This window comes from Mus caroli, unplaced genomic scaffold, assembly GCF_978045245.1.
Source record: "Mus caroli unplaced genomic scaffold, Mus_caroli_1 scaffold_6, whole genome shotgun sequence".
In the NCBI taxonomy this organism is placed as follows: Eukaryota; Metazoa; Chordata; class Mammalia; order Rodentia; family Muridae; genus Mus; species Mus caroli.
Genome location: NW_028227261.1, coordinates 111542183 through 111568664, shown reverse-complemented (window position 1 = coordinate 111568664; position 26482 = coordinate 111542183). Strand labels below are relative to the sequence as shown.

The 26482-nt window shown below is 42.0% G+C and overlaps 1 protein-coding gene across 4 annotated transcripts in view; it reads right to left on the bottom strand.

Moving 5' to 3' along the window:
* Positions 1–26232, bottom strand: part of Unc13b (unc-13 homolog B) — a 188739-nt gene extending 162507 nt beyond the window's left edge. For all 4 annotated transcript variants that reach the window (XM_029476020.2, XM_029476021.2, XM_085839379.1 and 1 more), the window contains exon 1: positions 25909–26232. In XM_029476020.2, coding sequence (XP_029331880.1) covers positions 25909–25930 — 22 coding nt within the window. In that variant the 5' untranslated portion in view covers positions 25931–26232. The remainder of the gene's footprint in view (positions 1–25908) is intronic.
* Positions 26233–26482: the final 250 nt, after the last annotated feature.

Sequence of the window (26482 nt, the reverse complement as noted above, 5' to 3'; positions counted from 1 at the left end):
AAACTCTAAGTTACATAAGACCTTGTCTCATAAAGTTAAAAAAAAAAAATGCTGAGCACAGTGGTGCACACCTTTAAGCCCAGCGCTGAAGAGGCAGAGGCAAGCACATCTGAGTTCTAAGCCAGCCTCCCCTACTTAGAGAGTTCTAAGCCAGCCATAGTAAGACCATAGTCACTCAGATTGTGGAGTTTTCTGAGACAGGTCTCACTATGTAGCTCTGGCTGTCCTGGAACTTGCTCTGTAGAGTAGGCTGGTCTTAAACTCACAGATCTGCCTGCCTCTGCCTCCTGAGTGCTGGAACTAAAGGTGTGTGCCCTACACCCAGCTCACAGTTTTAGTTAAGTCCTTACAGTAGATCTGGATAGGGTAGCACATACTTCAGTCCCATCATTTGGGAGGTAGGGACAGTAAGAGCAAGAGTTCAAGGACAGTCCTGAGTTAGGCGGTGAGTTTTAGGCCAGCCTACAAGACCCTGACCCAGCCTTGTAGTTTTAGGCCTACAAGACCCTGTCTCAAAAATAAAATACTTATGCTGTTCATGTCTAAAAATATGTCCATATTACTTTCAAAATGAGATTTTTTTGTTGTTGTTTGTCTTGAGGTATTTTGGTTTTGTTTGAGGTTTTTTTGGGGGTGGGGAGTGTTGCGATAGATCCCACTATGTAGCCCTGGCTGTCCTGGAACTCACTATATAGACTAGGCTGTCCTTGAACTCACAGAGATCCGGCAGCCTCTGCCTCCCAAATGCCATGATAAAGGTATGCACTGACAGTACTGACTTCAATATGTTTAAAACAACAAATAAACTGGGCAAGGTGGTACTTGGCTCTAATCCAAGTACTTGGGAGATGGGGGTAATAAGATCAGAAGTTCAAGCTCATCCTCACTATACAGCAAAATAGAAGGCCTGCCTGTCTCAAAAACAAACAAGTAAATCTATACCTATAATCCCAGAAGTTGAGAGGTAGAGGCAGGAAGATCAACAGTTCAAGGCTAGCTTCAGCTACTTTGCAAGTTCAAGGATAGACTGGGTTACCATAAAACCTTGCTTCAAAAATTAAGAACTCTAGCACAAAATCCCTCCTTGTTATGTGGTCCACTTAAATCCAACATAACTCAAACACCAGGTCAATGCAGATGACAAAACTTTATTGTAATCAAGCCTCTTCTTGAAGTGGAAACTTAAGGGTTCTTTGGGAAGTCAGTTGGATGGTGTTTTGCTGGGGAAAACACGAGAAGGAACATTAGCTGAAGCAAACACAGGCGAAAGGATGTTTTGCTAAAGCAAGCACATGAGGGCTGGAGAGATGGCTCAGAGGTTAAGAGGTCTGCTCTTCCAGAGGTCTTCAGTTCAAATCCCAGCAACCACAATGTGGCTCACAACCATCTGCAATGGGATCCAATGCCCTCTTCTGGTGTGTCTGAACAGCTACAGTGCACTCATATACATAAATAAATAAATCTTAAAAAAACAAACAAACATGTGAAAGGATGTGTGATGAAGGATTCTTCACTAACAACACACATGTATTGGTCGGCCTTACATTGCTTGGTTGAGTTCCATTTGTCAGGGCACCATAGAGAAAGAGAAACACACCAAAAACCTTCTGGTGATGTGCTGCAGTTTCTTGCTGCTTCCTTGGACATGGGCTGATTGGCAGAGTAACGTCAGGCAAGACACATGGAGGATACGGGATGTTCAAAGGGTATAAACAGGACTCAACACACAGTGGTGGAGGCTAAGCCAGCTTGCCTATAGACTAGTGGATCTTGTGTCTTCACTGATCTTTCTTCCCTGAGAGAGGCACAGCTGAGAACTTCTGGCATTCCTCTTGGTCCCTCCTCCTGACTTGTGCCGAGGCTAAGGCCTGGCTGTCTCTGATAGATCATGTCAACTCTACCAAACTGGACTGCTGTTGTACCTATGAAGTGTTTTCAAGTGGATAGAGCTGCTGCCGCTAAACAGGTCCACACCCTGCTACCCCTCTATCCTTTCATTCCCACTACCTCTGGTGAATGGTGGGCTAAAAGGAAGGCAAAAGTGTTTATTTAGGAACCATCATTAAAAATAAAGTTTGAAAAAAATTAAAGTTACAATTACTGATCTATCAAGGCCACAAAACAGACTCAGGATCTAAACTGTAACAATGAGCCAGAATATCACAGAATATTTAAGGTTGCAAATAATCTGTACCAAGTAATTGTTACATTTTTCTACCAATCAGGATAGGTGTTGGTTCCTAGGCCTGGGAACATAAACTTAGTTTAACCCTGTCAGCAAGATAGAGAAGCTGTCCTTGAGACAACTGGACTCAGACAACCGTTTCCTAACAACAGAAGCTCCTCTAGGACCTGGGGCCTTGAACTTAGTTTCCCCCTATGATTAAATGGAGTCTGTAAACAAAATGGCAGTACTTAGAACAAGTTTCTTTTGCTTATTCCAAACATCCTTATCTGCCCTGTGTTTAAAAAAAAAAAAAAGCAGAAAAGATATATGGGAAAAATAACAGTCATTAGAGAATACTGAGGCCCCTAAAGACTACACACAATATGAAAACCTGAAGTCAGCTAAAGAAAAAAAAAGACACTGACAGAACACTTTCCCCTAGGCTCCCAAAAACAAAGGCAAAAATAAGAGAATATGTGCCTATATCTCAAAAACAAAACAAAACAAGCAAGCAAAAAAAGTAACTTTAGCACCTGTGTTTCTCTAACCTTACTATAGAAACAAATCTGCTACAGGCACTCTTAAGATTATAGGAAATAATCCTATTCACACAGACTCACAAGCAGTGACCTGGTTCTCTAAGCACAAGGAATAGCTAACCTACCTGGTCACACCTGACAATTTCCAAAGCCATACAGTATTGGTTCTCTTGATTGTTACCCTCCTGCTTCAGAACCTAGCATTAAAGAAGTCTGTCACTGAAGTGCAGTAACTACTATTCCCTTTTCTTGTTTGTTTTTTGTTTTTTGTTTGTTTTTCGAGACAGGGTTTCTCTGTGTAGCCCTGGCTGTCCTGGAACTCACTCTGTAGACCAGGCTGGCCTCGAACTCAGAAATCCACCTGCCTCTGCCTCCCAAGTGCTGGGATTAAAGGTGTGTGCCACCACTATTCCCTTTTTATTTGAAGGGTAATAACATCTTTTAAAGTAGGAAATATATGTATTCCTATTTCAATCTTGTACCAATGTCAAACACTGTTATAATTATCAATTTGCATGTTGTTTTACTGAATTTCACATCTGTCAAATATCTGAATATAAAGATACACTATGATACCTGTTAACTGACTGGCCACAGGAACTGACAAAACTGTGAAGACTGGTTGGCAAGATGTCCTTTTTCTTTAGTAACTTTCAAAACTGAATAGTGAGGACTTGCCTCAAACATGAGCAGCTGAGTTTGATACACAAACACACACACACACATGCACACACACACACACACACTCAGAAAAAAATACTCAATATGAAAAAAGAAAATCACATAGTGAAAAAATTATTATTCTCTTACAGAATGGCAAATATCCTTCCCATGTTTATTCTGTGGGGTGGTAGCACAGTGTCAAATCACATTCAAAGGGAGCTACAATGACTGCCCTACTCTCTAGTAACTAAAGACAGGACTATTCTAGCACAGGGCAGCAGCAGCCACACCAGATCTAAACCAGACACAGCCACACTACCAAATACACAGAAATATAAACCATACAAGGAGACGCTTCCCTGAAAAATCACCGTTTGTACCCAGACTTCTGAGTTCTCCTTGTCCTGCCAAGCTGCTTAGCTAGCAACCAAGGACCTTTGTCAAAGTCAGGGTGGAAATTTCAACCTTCTGAGACTTCTAATAGCAAACAATAACTGAGACCACCTAAAAATATACCCTTTCATCCTGTGGAAGATGAGGGGAGTCCACATGAGGCTGAATCTAACCTCATTTTCTTTGTCTGTTTGTTCTAAGTCAGGGTCTGTCTTACCATGAATGTATCCTTAGTTAGCCTGGAACTTGATATGTAGACCAAGCTGGCCTTCTCCTCACAGAGATGCCACCTGCCTCTGCCTCCGGAGTGCTGAGACTAAAAGCAAGTGCCACCACTTCTGGCTTTACTCCATTTTCCACTAAGAAAAAAAAAATGTGCATTGCTTTGAAGATTAAAAAATGATCCTAAAGTGATATAAGAAGTGCACTCAACATCAAAAAAAAAAAACAAAAACAAAAACAAAAAAAAAACCACTTAAATAATAGACATACAGAGCTCCACTATCCCTGACTGGTCTGGTACTTGCTGTGTAGACCAGGCTGGCCTCCAACTCACAGAGATCCAACTGTCTCTGCCTCCCAAGTGCTCCCATGTACCACCATGCCCTGACATTTTTTAAAACTCAGTATTTATTCTGCAGCTTCTGACATAGTGATAGTGTCTTTACACAATAGGTGAATGTTACAGCCCAGGATCTCTTAAACACAGAAACTAAGCTAGATTAGGCAACACAGCAAGACATCATTACAAAGTTGTGATGGGATGTATAATGCTAACCCAGCATGCACAAAGCCCGGAATCCAATCCCCAGTGCTGCATAAATCTGCTGTGGTGGCACACTCCTGTAACATAGAACTTGGAAGATGGAGACAAAAAGATCACAAGTTCATGATCATCTTCAGCTTCATAGCAAGTTTGAGGCCAAAAACAAATATACATAAGTAAACAAACAAATAAAATAGGGTGACACAGAAGCAAAGGATGAAAGGTCAAACAGAACTAAAATAATAAGGATGTCTGCTAAAAGACAGAAAAGAGCTGGGCAGTAGTGGCGCATGCCTTTAATCCCAGCACTTGGGAGGCAGAGGCAGGTGGATTTCTGAGTTGGAAGCCAGCCTGGTCTACAGAGGGAGTTCCAGGGCAGCCAGGGCTATACAGAAAAACACTGTCTCAAAGGAAAAAAAAGAGAGAGAGAAAGAGAGAGAGAGAGACAGAAAAGGACTTAAAGGGAGACTGGCAAGACAGCTCAGTGGGTAGACCTAATTGCTGCACACGCCTGCCAACCTGAATTTGATCCCTGGTACCAGCGGGTTTTGTTGTTGTTTTGTTTTTTAAGATAGGACATGAAATCCATTTCAAGTTGGACTTCAGCTCATAGGATTATAGGACTATAGGCATGTGATACCTCTCCTGGCTTTTGTTCACATGCTGTAAGCATGTATCTGACTTCTCCCTTTTAAAATGCTATTGATCTCTTTATTTCTTTCTCTTTATTCTTAGGGAGTTTCTTAAATTTTTCCTCCACACTATCACTTTAGTTTCCTTCTATGTTAACTTGTTTATAACTGCTTTTGCTGTGGATGAGACAGTGTCTTCTGTATCCGAGACTGGCCTCACATTCCCTATGTAGGCAAGAGTGGCCTCAACTCTCTCCCACCTCCACTTCCTGAGGTCCTGGAGTTGGGACTGTGCCTTCTGCCAACTTAGCCGTGTCCCACCCATCTCCTATTCTCCTCACTTTTTTTTTTTTTTTTTTTTTGAGACTGAGTTGCACTATGCTGCCCAGGCTGATCCCTCCCACCTCAGCTTCCAAGTACTTAGATCAGAAATAATTTCAAATATGAAAAAGAGTTTTCTTCAGATAAAAATCTAAATTACAAAGCAAAGCACTATAACCCAGGCATTCTGCATCCGGCCAGTTGCCACTCACATGTGACATCCATTATGATGGAGGCAGCTTGCCAGCCCTGGGAAAGGAAAGCAGCATAAAGCAATTCTTCATGTTTCTAAGTGCTTACTCACATGTACAGCTTGAGCCTATCGTCCTGTCCCCTGTAGTTATACCAAGGACAGTGGACAAGGAGGATGCAAGCAGCTCAGTGCCCGGTCTGAAAGGAAAGCTACATCACAGGGAGAGTTTACATATGTATTGGCAAGGAATCCTTCTCTTTCCTACCAGATTTTGTGAGACAACATTAAAGATTGCTTATATTTTATTTTGTGTTTGTAAGTATTCTATACAAAGGCCCAGACATTTAGAGAACTCAAATAATTGTCATTGAAACTGTCTCAAAACATATTATGTGCCAAGAATACTAGACAATAGTTAAATATGAATTTCCAAACATTGCAGGTGGGCTGCCCAAAAGACCCCAGTGTGTTCAGGCTGAACAACTGGGCTTCTGGTCGGTCCACCCCAATACCTAGGAGCAGGTGGTGAGACCAGAGCTGCAGAACCAGATCCAGGAACAAGTCATCATCTCAAGCATGGCTGTGATTGAAGCCAGCACCCACCACCAGACAGCAAATCTGGGAAGCCTCAGAGACCCATGGAGACTTAGGGGAAGTCGTAGCAGCAGAGGCGTCTGCAGGGCCTATGAGTCCCTGGAAAAACTAGAGAAGAGCATGTCCGTGGGAAGATGCTTTGAAAAAGTAGACTCACAAAACTGGAAGGATAGATGGCAGAACAGAGCCAGGTACACAGGGGAGAACAGTGATACTACCCAGGGCAAGGCTATAGCCAGAAACCATATGGTATTGCATTAAGAAAGAAAGACATGAGGCTGGGCGTGGTGGTGCACGCTTTTAATCCCAGCACTCGGGAGGCAGAGGCAGGCGAGTTTCTGAGTTCAAGGCCAGCCTGGTCTACAGAGTGAGTTCCAGGACAACCAGGACAAACTATACAAAGAAACCCTGTCTCGAAAAACCAAAAAAAGAAGAAGAAGAAGAAGAAGAAGAAGAAGAAGAAGAAGAAGAAGAAGAAGAAGAAGAAGAAGAAGAAGACGACGACGACAGACAGACAGACAGACAGACAGACAGACATAGAAGGCTTCTGTGACAACATCTTCTCTCATAGCTCCCCTCAAAAAGAAACAGTCTAGATAGGGAGCCATTGAAAAGCAATTGTGGTAAGAATTCTGAAGTGTAGCTCTTCACAGTTGATGGCTTCTGGTGGGGTAGGGTAGAGTAAGAAATCTGGGAGTTTAATCATGCTTTTTTTGGGGTATATGGTCAACACAAATTGGACTTGGTATTTTTCTTTCCTTTCCTTTTTCTTCTGTTTTGGGAGATTCCGTAAGTTTGGGAGGGGTAGACCACGGAGGACTGGGAGGTTAATTGGATCAGGGTGCATTAAGTGAAATTCCCAAATAATCAATAAAATCATTAAGTTAAAAAAATTAACTTCAAAATATGTCTCTTAAGTGTCAAAAAAAAAAACAAACAAAAAAACAACAAAAACAGGCTTAGACGGATGACCTGAGTTCCATCTCCTGAAGCCTCAGGTGGAAGGAGGAAACCTGTATAATTCCCATTGACATCCACACAGCATGGTGGCACATGCATGACCACTGCCCTTAAATGAAACAAAATTACAACATAAATGCTACAGCAGAAATAACTATCACATTCCTGAGCAACAGTGGGCTTACAGGACCATGAGAAAAGTAACTATAGTATCTTTTAAAACACACTGCCACTTAATCTTTCATGTGGTCTAATCCCCACAGAACCTTTGTGGTAAGTAATAACAATATTCCCATGCTACAGGTAAGGGCCTGGATCTTAGATTTAAACAGTTTGCTCAAGGTTACAGATCACATAATAGAGCTGGGAGTCCAGCACTGGTCCTCTGACTGCAAGATCAGGAGGCTCCCCATGCCTGTAGTCTGAGTAATAAAAATATCTTTCTAGTAGCTGTCTTTGTTAGCTCCGTGGTGAGTGGGATTGAATATTAGGAGTATTCAAAATACTCAAGTATTTTCCTTAGAAACTAGGAACGGTACGCTGCAAAGGTACACAACTTTCACGTGAGTATTCTACCTAAACAGAGTTCTTCAGTTGCTGTCTCTCCAATGCTGGGATTACCGACACACTAGCTCTGGATATAGATTCTGAAATGCTAGCTTCTGTCTTTTGAAGCCTTTCTGCCTGCTACTAAGGTGTCTTTCCAGGTATATGTCTGTGTGTGTTTTGACTGTGGAGAAGGGAGGAGTGGGAATACTTTTTAATAGATTCCATCAATATCAGAATGTCAGCTATCCTAACTCAGGAATGGAACAGTCTAAAAACTAAAGATGAAGCTAAGCATGTAGCACATGACTCAGTAGACAGAGGCACAAAGATCATAGGTTCAAGGCATCTGAACTACATAGCAAGACACTGTCTCAAAAGGCCAGTAACAGGGGCGAGAGATGGCTCAGCAGCTAAGAGCATCTGTTGCTCTTCCAGAGGACCCAGGTTCTGTCTCCAGCTCCTATGTCAGGCAGCTCAATACCATAACTTCAACTCCAGGCAATCTAATGCCTGTGGCTTCCACAAGAACCTGCATTCACACATACAAACCAATGCCTAGATATACATACACCTACACAAAATCAAAATCAGCAAAAATAAATATTTTTAAAAGCCAATAATAGGAGTTGGGCAGTGGTGGTCATGTCCTGAAGCTGAGAGCTTTACATCCTGATCCACAGGCAAGGGGGGCGGGGGGGGGGGGGGAAGAGGAGGAGGAAGAGAAGAAGGAGGAGGAGGAGGAATAGGAGGGAGAAGAAGAGGAGGAGGAGAAAGGAGAGAGAACAGGAGAAAGGAAAAGAAAAACCCACTATACAACATACAATTTCCCCTTTAAAGATTAATTAAAACATAGTCAATTGCCCATGGCCTCAGACTTAATTAAACAGTATACTCTGAAATTCAAGCCCAGATTTGAAAGCCTACACTTTGGGCAGCCCACAGCTTTCCTCTCTGCAGCACTAGTATCAGATCCACACCAGCTAAAAGAGCTGATGCTATAATTTATGCCAACATAAACCAAGTCAAAGAAAAACAAAATTAACTTTGTGAAAATATGGTAGCATGGTCAGCTGTGACCCCAGTGCTAAGGAGACTGAGGCTGGATCTAGAGTTCTAAGGCTTCAAAGATGGCTCAGTCAATAAGGTACTTGTTATGCAAGCATGAGGGCCTGAGTTCATATCCCAAGCACTTATAAAAAAACAGCCAGGTAGTGAGGGCTCACTCCTTGAGTCCCAGCACTGGGGAGGCAGAGGCAGGTGTATCTCTGTGTGTTTGAAGCCAGCCACAGCAACACAAAGAAACCCTGTCTCAAACAAACAAATAAAAGCTTAAAGTGATGGCGCACGCCTTTAATCCCAGCACTCGGGAGGCAGAGGCAGGTGGATTTCTGAGTTCGAGGCCAGCCTGGTCTACAGAGTGAGTTCCAGGACAGCCAGGGCTATACAGAGAAACCCTGTCTCAAAAAAAAAAAAAAAAAAAAAAAATTAACCATCATGGCAATGAGTGCCTGAAATTCTAGCACTGGAGAGGATGGTGATCAGGCACAGGTGATCTCTGGATCCAGCTCACAGGTGATCTCTGGATCCAGCTCACAGCCTCACAGCCAGCTGACCTAGCTAAATCAGTGAGCTCCAAAGAAACCCTAACCCAGTACAATAGAGAGCAACTGAGGAAGGCTTTTATCTGCACACAGAGAAACACCTACACACACACACACACACGAAAGAAGAAGAGAGTGAGCTCCTGATCAGCCTATAATATATACTTTTCTAGTCTAGCCTGGGCTAAACAGTAAGGCTGACTCAAACAACCTGGGGAGGCAGCTTGATGGCAGTGAGCAAATGCACTTGCCATGCAAGCCTGCAGCCTGAGTCCAATCCCTGAATCCCATATAAAAGTGGAAGCATGGACTAAATTGTGTATATATGATTTCTTGCATTCCCATGGAGTTCTTCAAGTCATTTTTCTTCTACAGTACTCCTCCAGATTGAACTCAGGACCATTCATGCTGGAAAGCACTCTCTGCTGCTAAGTTACAGGCCCCGCCCATCTGAAATGTCTTAAACATCACTGGTAAATTTCTACTACATTGCATAGATTTTTGTCATAACTTGAAGAGACTATGAATGAAGAATATAAGCAGCCCACAGCTGCTGTATTATTTTTTTTAACTGTTATTTGTTGGCTTGCATTTGTTTGTTTGCCTTGTACTTTAAGAACATAATTTATCCAAGAGCCAGAAAATATACCAACTCTAAAGTCCTTCCTCAAACCAAAGGACAAATAAGTACTTACGTCAAACCTCAACTAACAAAGCCAATGACTAATTCTAAAGTAAACACAATCCAGTTTATAATTGAGCACATACATATCTTTCAAAATGTTTTATAAATAAGTAAGCCTCAGTTGTGTTTACATTAATATATTATCAGATTTCTATATTACTATTTATCAGAAACAATTCAAATTTGGTTACATATAGGCAAGACAAGGTAACTTCAGCCATCTACTGAACTACTTTCTAAACTAAATGATTATAACAATGACTGTAATATTTAAAGAAAAATGCATGTATTTTCAAATTCAGTCAACTTAGTGTTTAACTTAATAGCTAACTAACACTGCTATATTAAGAAGTCTTACAAAGCTGGGTGTGGTGTGGTGTGGTATGGTGGTGCACACCTTTGATCCAGCATTCAGGAGGCAGAGGCAGGGGAACTCTATGAACTGGAGACCAGCCTAGTCTACATAGTAAGTCCCAGCTCACCTAGAACTACATAATGAGAGCCACTCTATCTCAAAAAAATAGAAGAAAACCTCTTTCAAGACTAATTTCAGCTACTTGGGAGACTGAGACAAGAAGATTCTAAATTCAAGGCCAGCATTGGTTAACTTGGAAAGGCTGAGAGGTAAAGAGTATGGTACTTATCCAGCATTAACTGAGGCCCAGTCTCTTAGCTAGCACATACATCATAACAATTGGTATTTTATTATTTTGTAGACAGGTTTCACTACATTGCTCAAGCTCGACCCAAACCTCTAGGTTCAAGAAATTCTCCTGCCTCAGTCTCCCCAATAGCTGGAACTATTGTTGTATACCACTGTAGCACACTCATTTTTGGGTATTTATTAAAATTCACTAAATAGGGTTGAGACTGTAGTACAGTTGGTATAGTGCTGTCCCTGAATGAGTGTGATACTAGACCCCCATAAATCGGATGGGCTAGTTCATATATCTCAGCATTCAGGAGGTGAAGGCAGGAGAATCAAGAGTTTAAGGTCATCCTCTCCTACATAAAGTTGGATCCCAATCTATACCGATGGCACTCTGAAGGAACCTGAGCTAGTTTGATCTTGGAAGTTAAACAGGGTCAAGCCTGGCTAGTACTTGAACAGGAAAGTCCAGTCTATGCTACATGAGACACTGTCTGAAAACACCAAATAAATAGCCAAGCATAGTAGTATCGCATGAAGCAGAGGCAGAGGCAGACTAGGCTTAGTGAGACTCTGTCTCAAAAACAAATAAACAAACCACCAAATAAATTAATTTAATTTAATTCATTAAATATCCTACATGGAAGTCTAAGTTTATTAAGCTACTAACGTATACACACATTGAAGCAAATCAAACATTTGTTTAGCGTATCTATTATGTGAAACTGAGAGCTTATAATATAAAGCTACAAGAATTCAAGTCATCAAGGTGTGTGTGTTCAGAGGTATGTTAACAGCTTACCTTACCACTTCCCTCTAGTTAGAACAGGTCACAGAACTAGATCTCAGGGAAATTAGAAAGCAACAGTAGATGTCATAGAAACCAAGAAACACCTGCCATCATCCTGAATAAGGAGAAGAGGGTATGACCTCCTGATTAGTTTCTACTAGAAATAGCTGGACTACTCTACTTAGTAAGCAATACTGACACCACAGAAACACGCTGCCAGACCAATGTCCTTAAATGTCAAGTAGTGGCACCTTAGTTTTTTATTTAAGTAATTTATTGTGATTTCATTGGTGTGCTCTTTAACAGTAAGCAGATTAGAATTATTGATTCAGGGGTTAGCAAGATGGCTCACTGGATAAGAGCACTTTCTGTTGAGGGTTGGAGGGTAGCACACACCTTTAATTCTAGCACTCAGGAGGCAGAGGCAGGTGAACTCTGAGCTTAAGGCCAGCCTGGACTACAAAGTTAGGTCTAGGACATCCTGGGCTACCCTGTCCCGGGGGGTTGGGGAGAGTTCTCTCTCTACAAGATTGAGAACCTGAATTTGAATTCCAGAACCCACATAAAACCTGGACCCAATAGTGTGTTCCCATCCAGGAGATGGGAACAGAGACCAGAAAATCCTCCATGAACAACAAAAAGGCCCAATCTCAAATAATATGGAAAATGAGGACAACACCCATGTCTTTACTTTCATATGTGTGCCTACACAGAGATGTACACACATACATCACACACACATACAGACATATAACACACGCATCTATACATAAAGGAAGAAAAAATAGGGGACCGGAGAGATAGTTCAGTGGTTAAGAGCACTGGCTGTTCTTCCAAAGAACCCAGCACTCACGTGGTAGATCACAACTGCCTGTAACTCCAGTTCCAGAGATCCACTGCCTCTGCCTCTCAAGTGCTGGGATTAAAGACATGAACCACCATGCCCAGCCATGTTTTTGTACTTTAGATAGGATCTATATAGACTAGACTCTACTTGGCTTTTTTGTTTTGAGACAGGGTTCTCTGTGCAGCCCTTGCTATCCTGGTACAGATCAGTCTACCCTGGAACTCAAGAGGTACACATCCCTCGGCCTCTGGAGTACTGGAATTAAAGGCCTGCACCACCATGGCTAGCTTCTCTTTCCTTAAAAATATTATTTCTTCTTGCCTAGAGGATTATTCTTCTCTCACTTGGTAAGGCCTCCTCTTCTTCAAGATCCTAGCTTTCTTAGGAAAGGTTTTTTTGTTTTTTTTTTAATCTTAGTGGATAACTTTCTCTAGCATTTGTACTCATAATAACATGTAAACTACAGCATCCTAGTTGTACTTTTAGTGAGTTGTAAGTTTATTTTGAGAGAGGGCATGCCAGGCACACATGTGGCAGTCAGAGGACAACTTGAGTCAGTTATCCACATCCACATGGGTTCCAGAAACCAATCTCAGGTCATCAGACTTGATGGTAATCATTCTTACCTGCTAAGCCATCTCACCAGACCACAGTTAGACTTATATATTAATTTGTATAACATTTGTTTGCTTAATGTCTACTCTTTAATTGGCCTTTAGCATAACTCCCTTTTTTTTCTTTCCTTTTTTTTTTTTTTTGTTGTTGTTGTTGTTTTTTCGCTTTTTGGTTTTTCGAGATAGGGTTTCTCTCTATAGCCCTGGCTGTCCTGGAACTCATTCTGGCTGCCTCTGCCTCTGAGTGCTGGGATTAAAGGCGTGCTCCACCACGCCCGGTTTAGCATAACTCTTAAGCTAAGATATTTTTCTCACTTCTACCCCAAGTGCCTAGCACAACACATGCTGGGGTAAAAACATGAATGAATGAAACCCTTTGCACTTTTCTCAAGTTCTCTAGATCAATCTTCTATCCCACTTGACTCAGAATCAGTTATCATCACTCCTTGTTCCCCTCTCATTGTGCCTTTGCCCTTTGTGGATTGAGGATCAATTCCCAGCACCTTGTGTGTGCTAAGCAAGCTGTCCACCAGTGGACTTAAGTCCTCAGCTCTTCACTTCATAAGGCTCCAAACACTAAAATTTTTCTGAAGACTATTCTGAACCATTTTTTTTTTCATTGCAAAACTTGTGACTATCCTACACTTGCTCATTCTGTGTCTTCATTTCCCAACTACTCAAGTACTGGAGCACAATACTGCCCAAACATGGATGGAACTGCTCTACTTCTAAGGCCCAATGGTTTATTTTTTCTTAATAGTCAATCACTGCGATTCATCTGTACCCTCCAATTACTCCTTAAAATTCCCTGTCCTATAGGTTATCTGACAGTATTTTGGTTTCTTGTTCTCCCCTTTTTTACTGATTTTTTTCCTTATTTAGGACTCATTTCGAGTTATATACAAGTATTTACCCTCCCAGTGTCAAAATGCCAGCCCCCTTTGATTTCTGAACACATCTTCCTCACTCGCTGTCCTCTAATCTCTTTCTTCTCAGCATCATTTACAAGGCAATATCATATGCATCAACAAGTCCTTAATGTACAGAAACAGAAGTAGCAATAGGGAAAGAAAGGATTCTTTTCTTTAATCAAGACAACCCATCAACTGAGACTCTCTCAGATAACCCTGGGCTGTGTCAAGTTGACAGCTGAAGCTAAACCTATACTTCCTAAAGGCTAAGAACTGCTTTCCCTATTTCTATGATTTCTCCCTATTTTTTGAGAGAAAATTATTTTTATAAATATACTCTAACACAAATTTTTTTAATTTTTACCACACCTATTTTTAATCGCTGTGGAACTCACCAGCACAAAAACAGAAACCCTCGTGTTTCTTTTTCCTTTGATCTACAGACCTGTCCTATACATCCAGTAGATAACTGCTGTTCCAGTTAGATTTTTGTTGCTGTGACAATTCACTTGGACTAAAAGCAACTTGGGAAGGGGCGGGGGTTGTTTCCTCTTAAGCTTCTAGGTCACAGTACAGCTTTTAAGAAAAGTTGGGGAAAACTGAAGCAGAGAGCACAGAGGTAGGCTACTCAGTAGCTTGGTCTCTTAGTGTCTGCTCAGCTAGCTCTCTTAGCCCAGAAGTCCTTGCCTGTGGGTAGCACCATCCACGTGGGCTGTGCCCTTCTACATCAACTGACAATCAAGAAAATGTAGCACTGACTTGCACACAGGCTAATTTGATCAAGGCAATCCCTCAATAGAGACGCTCTCAGATAATCCTGGGCTGGGTCAAGTTGACAGCTGAAGCTATCCAGGAGAGTTGCTTTTGGAGACTTGAGAAAGAATATAGATTTGTCAAGAAAGAATAGATTAAAAGTTGTTATTAAGTTAAACATAAGTTTAACTTGAGGGTAGGGATGTATCTCAGTTTTTAAGGTACTTACCTTATGCACGCAGCTTGGAGTTCAATCTCAAATGCTGCACAGCCAGCATGGTGGCTGGTACATGCCGGGAATAACAGCACTCAGGAGATCAAAGTTCAAGGTCATCCTTAGCTGAACAGTGAGTTAAAATCTAACCTGGGTACATGGGATACTATCTCAACAAAAAATACCTAATGACTAAATTTTTATTACATTTCCCAGGAATCACAGAAAGGATCACAACAAAGCAGGGAATGAACAGTTAGCTAAACAGCCTTCCTCACTCACAAAGCTAGATCGAAACAGCGTAAGCAAAGGGAACATTTTTTAAAGCTCTTAAAAAAAAAAAAAGTGAATTTCACAAAGCTAGGTATGGTCACACCTGTAATCTTAGTACTTAAGGAGCTAAGACAGGAGGATTACAACGAATTTGAGTTCCAGGAGAGCTTAAGCTACAGGAGGGGGAAGGGGTCCTGGAGAGATGGCTCAGTGATAGAGCTCTTACATAACAAGACTCTGGGTGTGATCTCCAGTGTCACAAGAAGTAAACTTAAATGCTATTTAAAAAGTAAGCCAAGGGACTGGAAAGATGGCTCAGATTTAATAATGCTTGCTGTTCTTGCAAAGGACTGAAGCCACCACTAACTCCAGCTCCAGGGAATCTGACACCCTCTTCTGGTCTCCAAGAACAACTTGTATGCACTTGCACTGAGAAGCCAACACTTTCTTCTAGTCACCGGTAGGGTATACAGGCTCCTGTAAACAACCCTAACGAAACAACTCATTGAGTAACAACCACAAATACATGAAAGTAGAAAGAAGGCTTTGAGCTGGGCAGGGTGGAGATATCACAGAGTACACTATTGTTATATGCACTAAGTAGAAGCATCTAGCTAATGCCTCCCAAACTTAGAGTCTTGCTTTAGCCAGGAGGGGTTGTGTATGTGTATAATCTAGAAGAAAGAGAGTTGGAGATAGAACTCTATCTAATGATAGAGCATTTGCCTAGAAAGTATAAGGACCTGAGTTCAACTGAAAGGGTAACAAGACAAGCTTCTGAAAGACAGTACAGTTATTCCCCTACTACAGGAAAAACGTACCTTGTTTTACTTACCCTAATTCATATTTAATCGTCCTAAGTGTGGTCTTTCGATTTATGTGAATACAATTTCATCTTTTTTAATGTTTATTTTACTTGTTATTTTATTTATCATTGACGTGTGTATGTGTGTGAAACATACACACAGAAATAAGGGGATGGCTTTGGGGAGTCAGTTCTCTCTTTCTACCATAGGTTTCAGGCAGGAATCAGGCATGGTCATCAGGCTTGAACGGCAAGCACTTTTACCATCTGAGCCATTTTGAAGGTCCTAGCTTTTGTTCTGAGACAGGATCTTGCGATGTCATTTAGGCAGTCCTTGGTCTTCCTGCCTTTGTCTCGGCATATACTACCACACTCAGCTAGGGACACATTTTTAAAACCCAGGTAGAATCTATGGCCTCTTATCTAATATAAATTTGTATCCTAAGCAAGCACTGTGATGGTGCTCAACAAATATTTACAAATGATTCACAGCCCAAACTTTAAACAAACTCATAGCAAAGTCTGAAACATACAGCACAGAGAAATGGGATTTAAGAATTCAGCAAGTACACGATTCTTTAGGTTTGGAAGACATCTTATACACATCTTCAGTATATTTGCCTAAAGAACCAAACGCTTAGACAAGCCACACTTTTAGAAACAAAGAAATTAAGCCAAAGTTGTGATACACGCCTAGAAGCCCAATATTTGGAAACTGGAGGCAGGAAGATCAGGACTTTTGGACTAGCCTCAAGAACATGAGACTATCACAAAACAAGCAAATAAACCAACCTAAGAAGTTAGAGGATATACTGCTTACACAGTGTTTATGACACAAGTCATATTAGAGGAAGTTGGGCCTTTCCTCCTTCGCTGGTACCTGGTGCCTGGAAAGGACGAGGCACTGGCAACTTCCTGGTGCCTTAGTTGAGTAAGAAGAACCCAGTGACAACTGTGTTTGCAAGCACAGGGATTACCAGAATCCCAGTGTGATGAAAATACACACGAATTTAGACGATGTAGATAAAGATGACATATAGGGAAAATAAGAGAAATGTTTTGTCAATCTATCCTTAGACCTAGAAACATTAAAATCATTTCTACTAGTCAGAGTGGCTGGAAACCAAAAATGTATCTTCGGGCCTCCTTGAGTAGAATGGACACATCCTGACTGTGAGTGTCCTATAAATATGTGAGCTATCAAAGTTAACATTCTATACATTTCCCATCGAGATCCTTTAGGTTAACTGATGACTAATTAGTGACAATAAATCATAAACTATTTAAGAGTAAGTTGCAACACAAATCAACTTTATGTGCATTTAAACAAAGGCATTGCTTTGTTTTACTTTAAAAATAGTAGTGCCTATGCAACATGGGAAAACTGTTCTGCAAGAATGACCTCGGGGCCTAGCGAAAACAAGCAGGAACCTTGTCAATGAGCTACAACCAAACCCAAATCTTTAAAAGCTTTTTATTTATACATCTATTTTGTGTGTTTGAGACAGAGGTAACACGGATGCCCCATAGTGTACATGCTGCCCATTTTTAAATTTTATATATATATATATATATATATATATGTGTGTGTGTGTGTGTGTATGTTTGTATATATATAAACATATATATGTATATGTGTGTGTTTGTGTATGTGTGTATATATAAACATATATATGTATATGTGTGTGTATTTTTTAAAGATTTATTTATTTATTTTATGTATATGAGTACACACTGTAGCTGTACAGACAGTTGTGAGCCTTCATCTGGCTGTTGGGAATTGAATTTAGGATCTCTGCTCGCTCCGGTCAACCCTGCTCACTCCAGTAAACCATGCTCGCTCAGTCCCTGCTCGCTCTGGCCCAATGATTTATTTATTATTATAGATAAGTGCACTGTAAGCCAGGCGTGGTGGCGCACACCTTTGATCCCAGCACTTGGGAGGCAGAGGCAGGCGGATTTCTGAGTTCAAGGCCAGCCTGATCTAGAAAGTGAGTTCCAGGACAGCCAGGGCTATACAGAGAAACCCTGTCTCAAAAAATAAATAAATATAAATAAATAAATAAATAAATAAAATTAAAGGACACTGTAGCTGTCTTCAGACACACCAGAGGAGGGCGTGAGATCTCATTACGAGTAGTTGTGAGCCACCATGTGGTTGCTGGAATATGAACTCAGGACCTTCTTAAGAGCAGTCAGTGCTCTTAACCCTCTGAGCCATCTCACCAGCCTATATACATATACATACACACACACACACACACACACACACACACACACATATATATATATATATATTTTTTTTTTTTTTAAAGAAACAAGAGACTGAAGAGATGGCTCAGTGGTGCTTACTGCACAGGACTGGGGTTTAGTTCCCAGCACTTCATGGTAGCTCACAATGACCTGTAACTCCAGTTCCAGGGATCTGATGTGCTCATCTGGTCTCCTTGAGCTCCTGAACACATACATACACATAAAAATAATAAATCTTTTTAAATAAATAATTTTTAAAACAGAAAAGAATATGTAAAAGAAGTCAAACTTAGACGGGTAAAATTTTTTAATTTTATCATATTTGTTTTCCCGGGGGTGCAGTACACATGTCACAGTGCACATGTAGAGGCTAGAGTTCAACTTGCAGGAGTCCATTCTCACCATCCATCATACCTGATGTGCATCACTTGCCAATCCACTCTGGTCCTTTTGATAGGCATAAAATATCACCTGCTCATGAAAGACTTGCCTCCAGTAGAAGATGCTCATCTAAGAAACACTGAACACTTTCATTTCCTAGTGGATCCACTTGAGGATAATTACTATGCCAAGAAAACCAGCAACCAGCAAACCACACAGGAAATTTGTGTAGAAATCTGACTGTAGAGCTATAAAGCCTAACAAAAATGCCACAGGCTGTAGCATTGTGATGAGAAATTTTTAAATCCTAAATATCCACCAAACTGTTTAAAGTATGAACATGCATAGTGGAATATTTCAGGATACTTAGAAGAATCAGGTGAGATGAATGTGGTAGCATATGCCTATAAGTCTACCTATCCAAAGGATCCCTACAAGTTCAAGGCCAGCCCAGTCTACATAGGAGAGTTCCAGGCCAGCAAAGCCTACATAGTGACCTGTGTCAAAAAATATATTTATGCCAGGCATGGTGGCGCACGCCTTTAATGCCAGCACTCGGGAGGCAGAGGCAGCGGATTTCTGAGTTCGAGGCCAGCCTGGTCTACAGAGTGAGTTCCAGGACAGCCAGGGCTATACAGAGAAACCCTGTCTCGAAAAACCAAAAAAAAAAAAAAAATTATATATATATATATATATATATATATATATATTCATGACTCACATAGGCTAAAAGAAAACAATTTTAAAAAGTTAACTTTTAAAAGATGAGAGATAATAGTGGCTGGAGATGTAGCCTAGTGATAGAGAACTTACCTAGCATGCATGAGGCCCTGGGTTCAAATATGGAATACTGTGTACACTAAATTACATATAACCTACACATTCATATGGAGCTGGCATGACACCACTTGAGATGCAGAAGCAGGAGGATCAGTTCAAGGTCACTCTGAAGCAAATGTGAAGTGTAACTGGGCTATATAATACCATCTATATATGCCTGTATGTAAAACAAATTCACATTATGAAAATTTCTCGACTACACAGAAGCAGTAAACCGTAACTACTATTAAGAAGTGAAATCAAGAATGACAAGAAAACATTTTCCTTTCCCTTCACATTCAACTGTTGGAATTTGTTTTTTACCATGCATACCAATTATCTGATAAAACAAAACCAAGTTTCAGGTGTAGCTCAGTGGTACAGCACATCCTTAACAGGCACTGGGCCTAGGGTTCAGTTCCCAACACATACACAAAGGCGATGAATTAACAAAAATGACCTTTAGTGGTAATGGAGAAACCATAAAGATTTTTATTCTCCTTCTTACACTTTTCTGCATCATCTCAAAATTTGATAATTACCAACATACTAGCATCTATTTCTTCCTTACTTCCAGGGACTGTTTGCTGGCTGCAGTGCTGGGGACTGAATCCAGGGTCTCCTTATTGTTCTACACACAATGAATGTATTCTTAAATTTTCAAAACTCTTTTTAAAAGGGTCTCACTGTGTAATGCAGGCTAGCCTTGAACTCACAGTGATCCTCCTGCCACAGCCTCCAACATTTTGGGATTACAGGCATGTGCCACTACTAATAGCCAAAAACTATTTTCTTCTTTTTCTTTTTGAAGCAGGTTCTCATGTAGCTCAGGCTGGCCCTGAATTACTGATCCTCCTATGCCCACCCCCAGATGCTAGGACTACAGATGTGTGCCACCACAGCCTCTGCCAAGTGAAAGGTGGTCATTTATGGACCAAATTGGGATCAGGATCCATTGCTCAGTTATTTAAATGCTGTTAATCAACAATGAAAATTACAAAGAAATATAAAAAGCCCAATTCTCAAAATGCTTATAACATAGAGGAAGTCAGTCATGAATACCAAGACAATGAAAGCCAGAAAGTCTTGATTTGGTTTCCTGTGGTTGTTCCTATATAGATCTGACAACAATGTAAACAAAATTGTGTTATCATTTTCAGTAAACTTGTACCAAAATATATTAAAGAAATATAGAATCTGTTTGGTTTATTTTTAAGATAGAGTCTCTCTACAAAGCCCAGAGCCCTGGAACTCACTTTGTAGATCAGGCTGACTTTGAACTCACAGAGATCTGCACAAATCTAAGAGATCTGCACAAATCTAAGATAACTCTTTCTTGTTGCTTTGGAGTTTTTTGCTTTTTCAAGACAGGGCTTCTCTGTGTAGCCCTGGCTGTCCTGGAACTCACTCTGTAGACCAGGCTGACCTCAAACTCAGAGATCTTCCTGCCCTCTGCCTCCCAAGTGCTGAAATTAAAGGCAAGGTATGCACAACCGCCTCCCAACTAGACTTCGATTATTAGGAAACTATTATGTTGCCTGGTGATGGCTGCCTTGTCTGATCTTCCTGCCTCTACTTCTCAAGTGGTGGAACTACAGAACTGAGCCACCACCAGATAAAATCCTATCATTTAAGCCACTTATCTCAGTTCTATCCTTTTACGGACAAAGTGATATAGAAAAACTTTTAAATATTTTCATCTATTATTATGACCCTCCCCCCTTAAATATACTCAGAACCAAGCCTCCCATGTTCTTCAGATTGCTTCTATACTGTCTAGAAGTCTAACCAATCTCCTCTTCAATAATAACAATAATCCCCTCAATCTAGTTTTTCTTTTTTTTAAGATTTATTTATTTTTATTTCATGTGTATCAGTGTTTGCCTTCATGCATGTCTGTACATCACATGAATAAGGCCAGGAAGGGCACTAGAGCCCCCAGAACTGGAGTTCCAGACGGTTGTGAGCTGCCATGTAGGTGCTGGGAATTGAACCTGGACCCTTTGCAAGAGCACTTGATGCTCTTAACCACTGAGCCATCTCTCCAGCGCCTCAATCTAATTTTTCAATGTGACTCTTATAAGGGACTATTCCAATTCCAGACAAACCCAGTTTGATCTGACCGTTGTTGTCTCCTCTGTCCAGGTCACCTTAAGTGAAACAACAGAAGAACAAAGGTAGTGTATCTGACTCACTGCCAAATTAGTGCTGCTGTCCAGACACGGTATCTAAGGTTTGAAAGAGAAAAAGGTCACTGAGGACTGAGGAAGTTTTCAACAACAGAGGTAGACTTTAAACTGTGAACGGGAGGATATATTTTAGATAAATAGAAAATGTAAGTCCATTAGAGGGTACAAGCACAGAGCAAAGCAGATACAAGAAAGAACAAAGTATTAAAGAGAAAAGTACTGGTAAATGTGTCATTGAGAAATACTTGAGAGGGCTGGAGAGATGGCTCAGCCAGCCATTAAAGGCTAGGCTCACAACCAAAAATATAAGAAATAGATGAGAGAGAGAGAGAGATGAGAGAGAGAGAGATGAGAGAGAGAGAGAGAGAGACGCAATTGACAGCAAATACTATAGTGCTTATCTTATAGAGGACCTAAGACCCAGGGTGTCTCACCCTCAGGTAACTCAAGCTCCAGGGCATCTAACTGTCACTTTTGGACTCTGGGAGCACCTGTATTTACAGGTGAACATACTCACACACAGACATGCACATATACACATAATTGAAAATAAATCTCTGTGGCTGGACAGTAGTGGTGCATGCCTTGCCTTTATCCCAGACAGGCAGACAGATCTCTATGAGTTAGAGACCAGCCTAGTCTATAAAGTGAATTCCAGAACAGCCAGGGCTACACAGAAAAAATAAGCAAACAAACAAACAAATCCTAGATAAATAAGTAAATCCTTAGAGTATGTATGTATATATGTATGTATTGAAAAGGAGAACTGGATGGCTTAGTATGCAAAGGCAGTTGCTGCCAAGCATAACAACCAGACTTCCATCTCCAAACCCACAGGGTAAAAGGAAAGAACTGACGCCAGCTAGTTGTCATCTGACCTCTACAAAAGATATGAGCTTATACACTGCACACACTAAATAAACAATTTTAGGGACTGAGGAGATAGCTCATCAGTTAAGAGCACTATCTACTCTTCCAAACGACCAGGGTTCGATTCCCAGTACCCACATAGGGATTTATAGCCATCTATAACTCCAGTTCCAGGAAATCCAAGTCCTCTGCGGGCATTAAGCACACAAGCAGTACACAAACATCCAGGCGGGCAAAACATTCACACACATACAAACATAATAAAATTTTAGAAAAAGCATCTGCGTAAGCACACTAGAGTCAAGCCACTGAGAGCCTTTAACCTGGAGGAAATAAGGCGTGACTGCTGGGTTAGAGCATGGAAATAAACTCTAGAAGATTTGAGGATTGGCAAATCAAGACCAATTTGGCCAGCACTTAGGAGTTAAAGGAGGGAGGACCAAGAGTTCAAGGGTATGTGAGACTGCCTTGAATAGATAAATGGATGGATGAATTGATGGATGGACAGAGAGACAAGATGGATAGACAGATAAGGCAAAACAAAAAAAAAAAAAACCACACAACTTACCAATTTATATATAGCTAACTACTGTTTGAACTTAACTTCATGAAAAAGGCTTCTCTCTCTCTCCCTCCCTCCCCCTCTCTCTCCCTCCCCCTCCCCCTCTCTCTTTCTCATTTATTTTTTGTGTAGCCTTGGCAGTCCTGAAACTTGCTAGTTGAGCAAGGTGGCCTCAAACTCAGAGATCTGATTGCCCAGGCCTTCTAAGTGTTGGCATTAAAGGCATGTGGCACTATACTAGGCTGAAAAAGTTTCTAATCCAACTGTGCACTCCAAGATGAATTGAAGTTGAGTTACTAAACAGTATCACTAGTCTGCTTTCAGGCTAAGAATAGCATCCCTAATCCCAGCTAGGGGTGGTGGTGGCACACACCTGTAATTCCAGCACTTACTTGTGGAGTTGTTTTGGTTTTGTTTGCTTATTTTTGAGACAATGTCTCACTATGTACTGAGGACTGTCCTAAAACTCATTAGGTAGACCAGGCTGTCCTGAAACTCAAAGAGATTTGCCTGCTTCTTCCTTTGCCTCTGTCTCTTCCTCTGCCTCCCAAATTCTGGAATTAAATGCGTGTACAATCAGGTAGAGCAAATCTCAATCTTTAGGAGACTAAGGAAGGCCAATCACCACCAGTTCAAGACCAGTCTGGGCTACACAATAAGTTCTAGGCCATTGTGGACTACAAAAGAGACATTATCTCAAACAAACAAAACAAACAAATCAGAACACCAACAAAACAAATTCCAGCTGTCAAAATATAATACCAGGAATGCCACTGTAGAAGATTTAGTTTTTGCCAGGTGTAATATCTCTTTTTTTGTTTGTTTGTTGTTTTGTTTTTCGAGACAGGGCTTCTCTGTGTAACCCCCGCTGTCCTGGAACTCACTCTGTAGACCAGGCTGCCCTCAAACTCAGAAATCCACCTGCCTCTGCCTCCCAAGAGCTGGGATTAAAGACGTGTGCCACCACACCCGGCTGCCAGGTGTAATATCTCACACAGGGAATGCACTCACTCAGATGGCCAAGGCCAGCCTAGGCCTCAAAGTGGGACCCCACCCCACCGCCCACCAAAAGAGCCAAGAGGAGCTAAGGGTATAAGATCAGTAGTTAAGTCATGCTTACACCAGGGGCACTGAGTCCAAACCCCAGCAAACAAAGGAGAAGCAAACCAGGCATGGAATCACAAACCTGGAATCCCAGAATTTGGGAGGTAGGACTGACTCTAGATTGAGGCTGGGGAGAGACAGACGGAGACAGCAACAGTTTAAATAGCAGACTATCCAGACAATGAAAGCTGGCTGATATTAAAGCAAATAGGAACAGCAGCAGCTCCTTTTCTAGTTAAATCAGATAAATAACTTCTGATTTAAAAGTGCTCCTGCCTAAAGAGCCTTTCATAAGGGTTAGCTGTGTCTGGGGTGGCAGCAGAGAATTAATAAACTATCCCAGAGGCATTTCCAATCCCAACCTCTCTCAAATCCTGCTATTTGGCAGCAGGGATCTAAAGGAATAAATAGACTCCCAGCTGCTGAGGGGAAATGCTTCCCTAAAACCTAAGCAAAATTCTCATTAATGAAAAATCAACCACTAAAAAAGAAAAACTGTAGCTCTCATAATCCCCGGAAGTAACCAAATCCTATTTGGGGTTAGTGCAGATTTAATGAGACAGTAGACTGGCACAACCCAAAGCAGTTCCATTTGCCAGCAGCTGGGGGAAACACTGCAATCAGAGGGATCACAAACAACAATGCTTCTAATCCGTACAGCCAAAAGAAACATGAACTCTTAGCTATCCAGTAAAAGTGACAGGAAAAGGCTCTGGGAAGGCTCTAGTGGATAAATACGCTCTCACAATCAAACCACTTTATCTCATTTTATTCAACAGATATACGGCTTGTAATTTGAATCTCCCCAGATCAAATTCAATCAGCAATCCAAACCCTACTTTTTCTGGCCAGTTAATCTCTCTAAACTCATACTTCTTGCATTCATTCAAAATTTCTACGGAGTTTGGCACTCGGAATACTATTTTGAAAAAAAAAAAAAAAAGCCAGCAACACAGTCTCTAGAGCTAAATTCAGGGCACTGTAGCTCACATGACTTAAACTCCAAAGCTCTGGTTTTATAAAAAAGCTTCCTGTAATCCCAGTACTCGGGAGGTGAGGTGGTTAAATCACAACTTCCAAACCAGACTGAGCCATACAATGAATTCCAAACCAACCTGGACTATATAACAAGACTGTTGTTACCAAGAACAATCACACACAAACACATCCCTTCCTGAATGGACCAAGTGTCCTCAGAGAAAGAGCCAAAGCTAAAATAAAATAAACCATCTCTCCATGTTCCACTCCCAAAGGAGAGAAGCCAACACCACCTCCTTCTTCAAAGTGTCATGTGAAAATATAATCTATGCCTTGACACAAACTGAGGTTCAGGAAAGGAGCTGGGGACGAGACAGACAATAGTAAGATGCAAATCAAGAAATAAACTTGAAGAGATGTGACAGCTGTACCACTAACACCGTCAGAGTCATAAAAAGGTGCTACTCCGGGGCCAACTAGTTTCACAGCGCGGGGAGAAGAAGAAGAAGCTGTCCGCTCTAGACAGGCGCCAACCATAGGAGGTCCCCTCAGGAGCCCACTGGCATCGGACCCTTTTCACTGTTTAATAGCATCTGGCAAGCCCAACAACAGCGCTGTCTCACGACTGCCAGAATGGACGGATAACAGTCCGCCGCGGAAGGGGGGTCACGAAGGAGCGGGGGGAACTCGTCGGACCTTTAGAAGTGACTACGAGCGCATTCGCCTCCCAGGGCAAGCGCGGGGAGCGAAGTTCGGGAGAAGCGCCGCCGGGACACTACCACAAGTGTCCGGGCGGGCGTGGGAGCCGCGGGTCCCGCCGGCCGCGCACTCACCACGCACGCAGAGCAGCGACATGGCCGAGGCGCGGACCAGCCTCCGCCGCACCTCGGCTGCGCGGAGCCGGGCCGCTCCCTCTTTTCTCTCAGCAGGTGCCGCGCCACCCTCTGCTGTCCGCCTCGCGGGTCCGGCCGCTCCTCATGGTCCCCGGCGCCCGCCGCGTTCCCCGCTCCCTCGAAGCCGCCCGGGTTCTCACGGTCCGAGTGAGCAGAGGAAAGAGCTGAGGCTCCGCCGGCAAACTGGGGACTGGGCGCGGCCCCGAGGCGCCATAGCTGCGAAGCGTGAGCGACCAGAACTCCCTCCCCTCACTCCGGCTGGGATCCGTGCGAGAGACTGGGCGGAACCAATCCCCAAGGGCTACGCCTCCCGGCCAATCCGCTCGCGCCCAGTCTGCCGACCCCGCCCCCCAGGAGCACGTAGACTTCGAGGTCCCCCTTCATTTTTCTAATAACCAAGATTGATAGCAGCTCCGCCCACTGAAAGGGCTTCAAAGCAGGGATGGGCGGGGCTGGCCCTCACCTGTGTGAGGCGAGAGTTGAAACCTTTTGCTCCTCCCACGTGCGTGGAGTT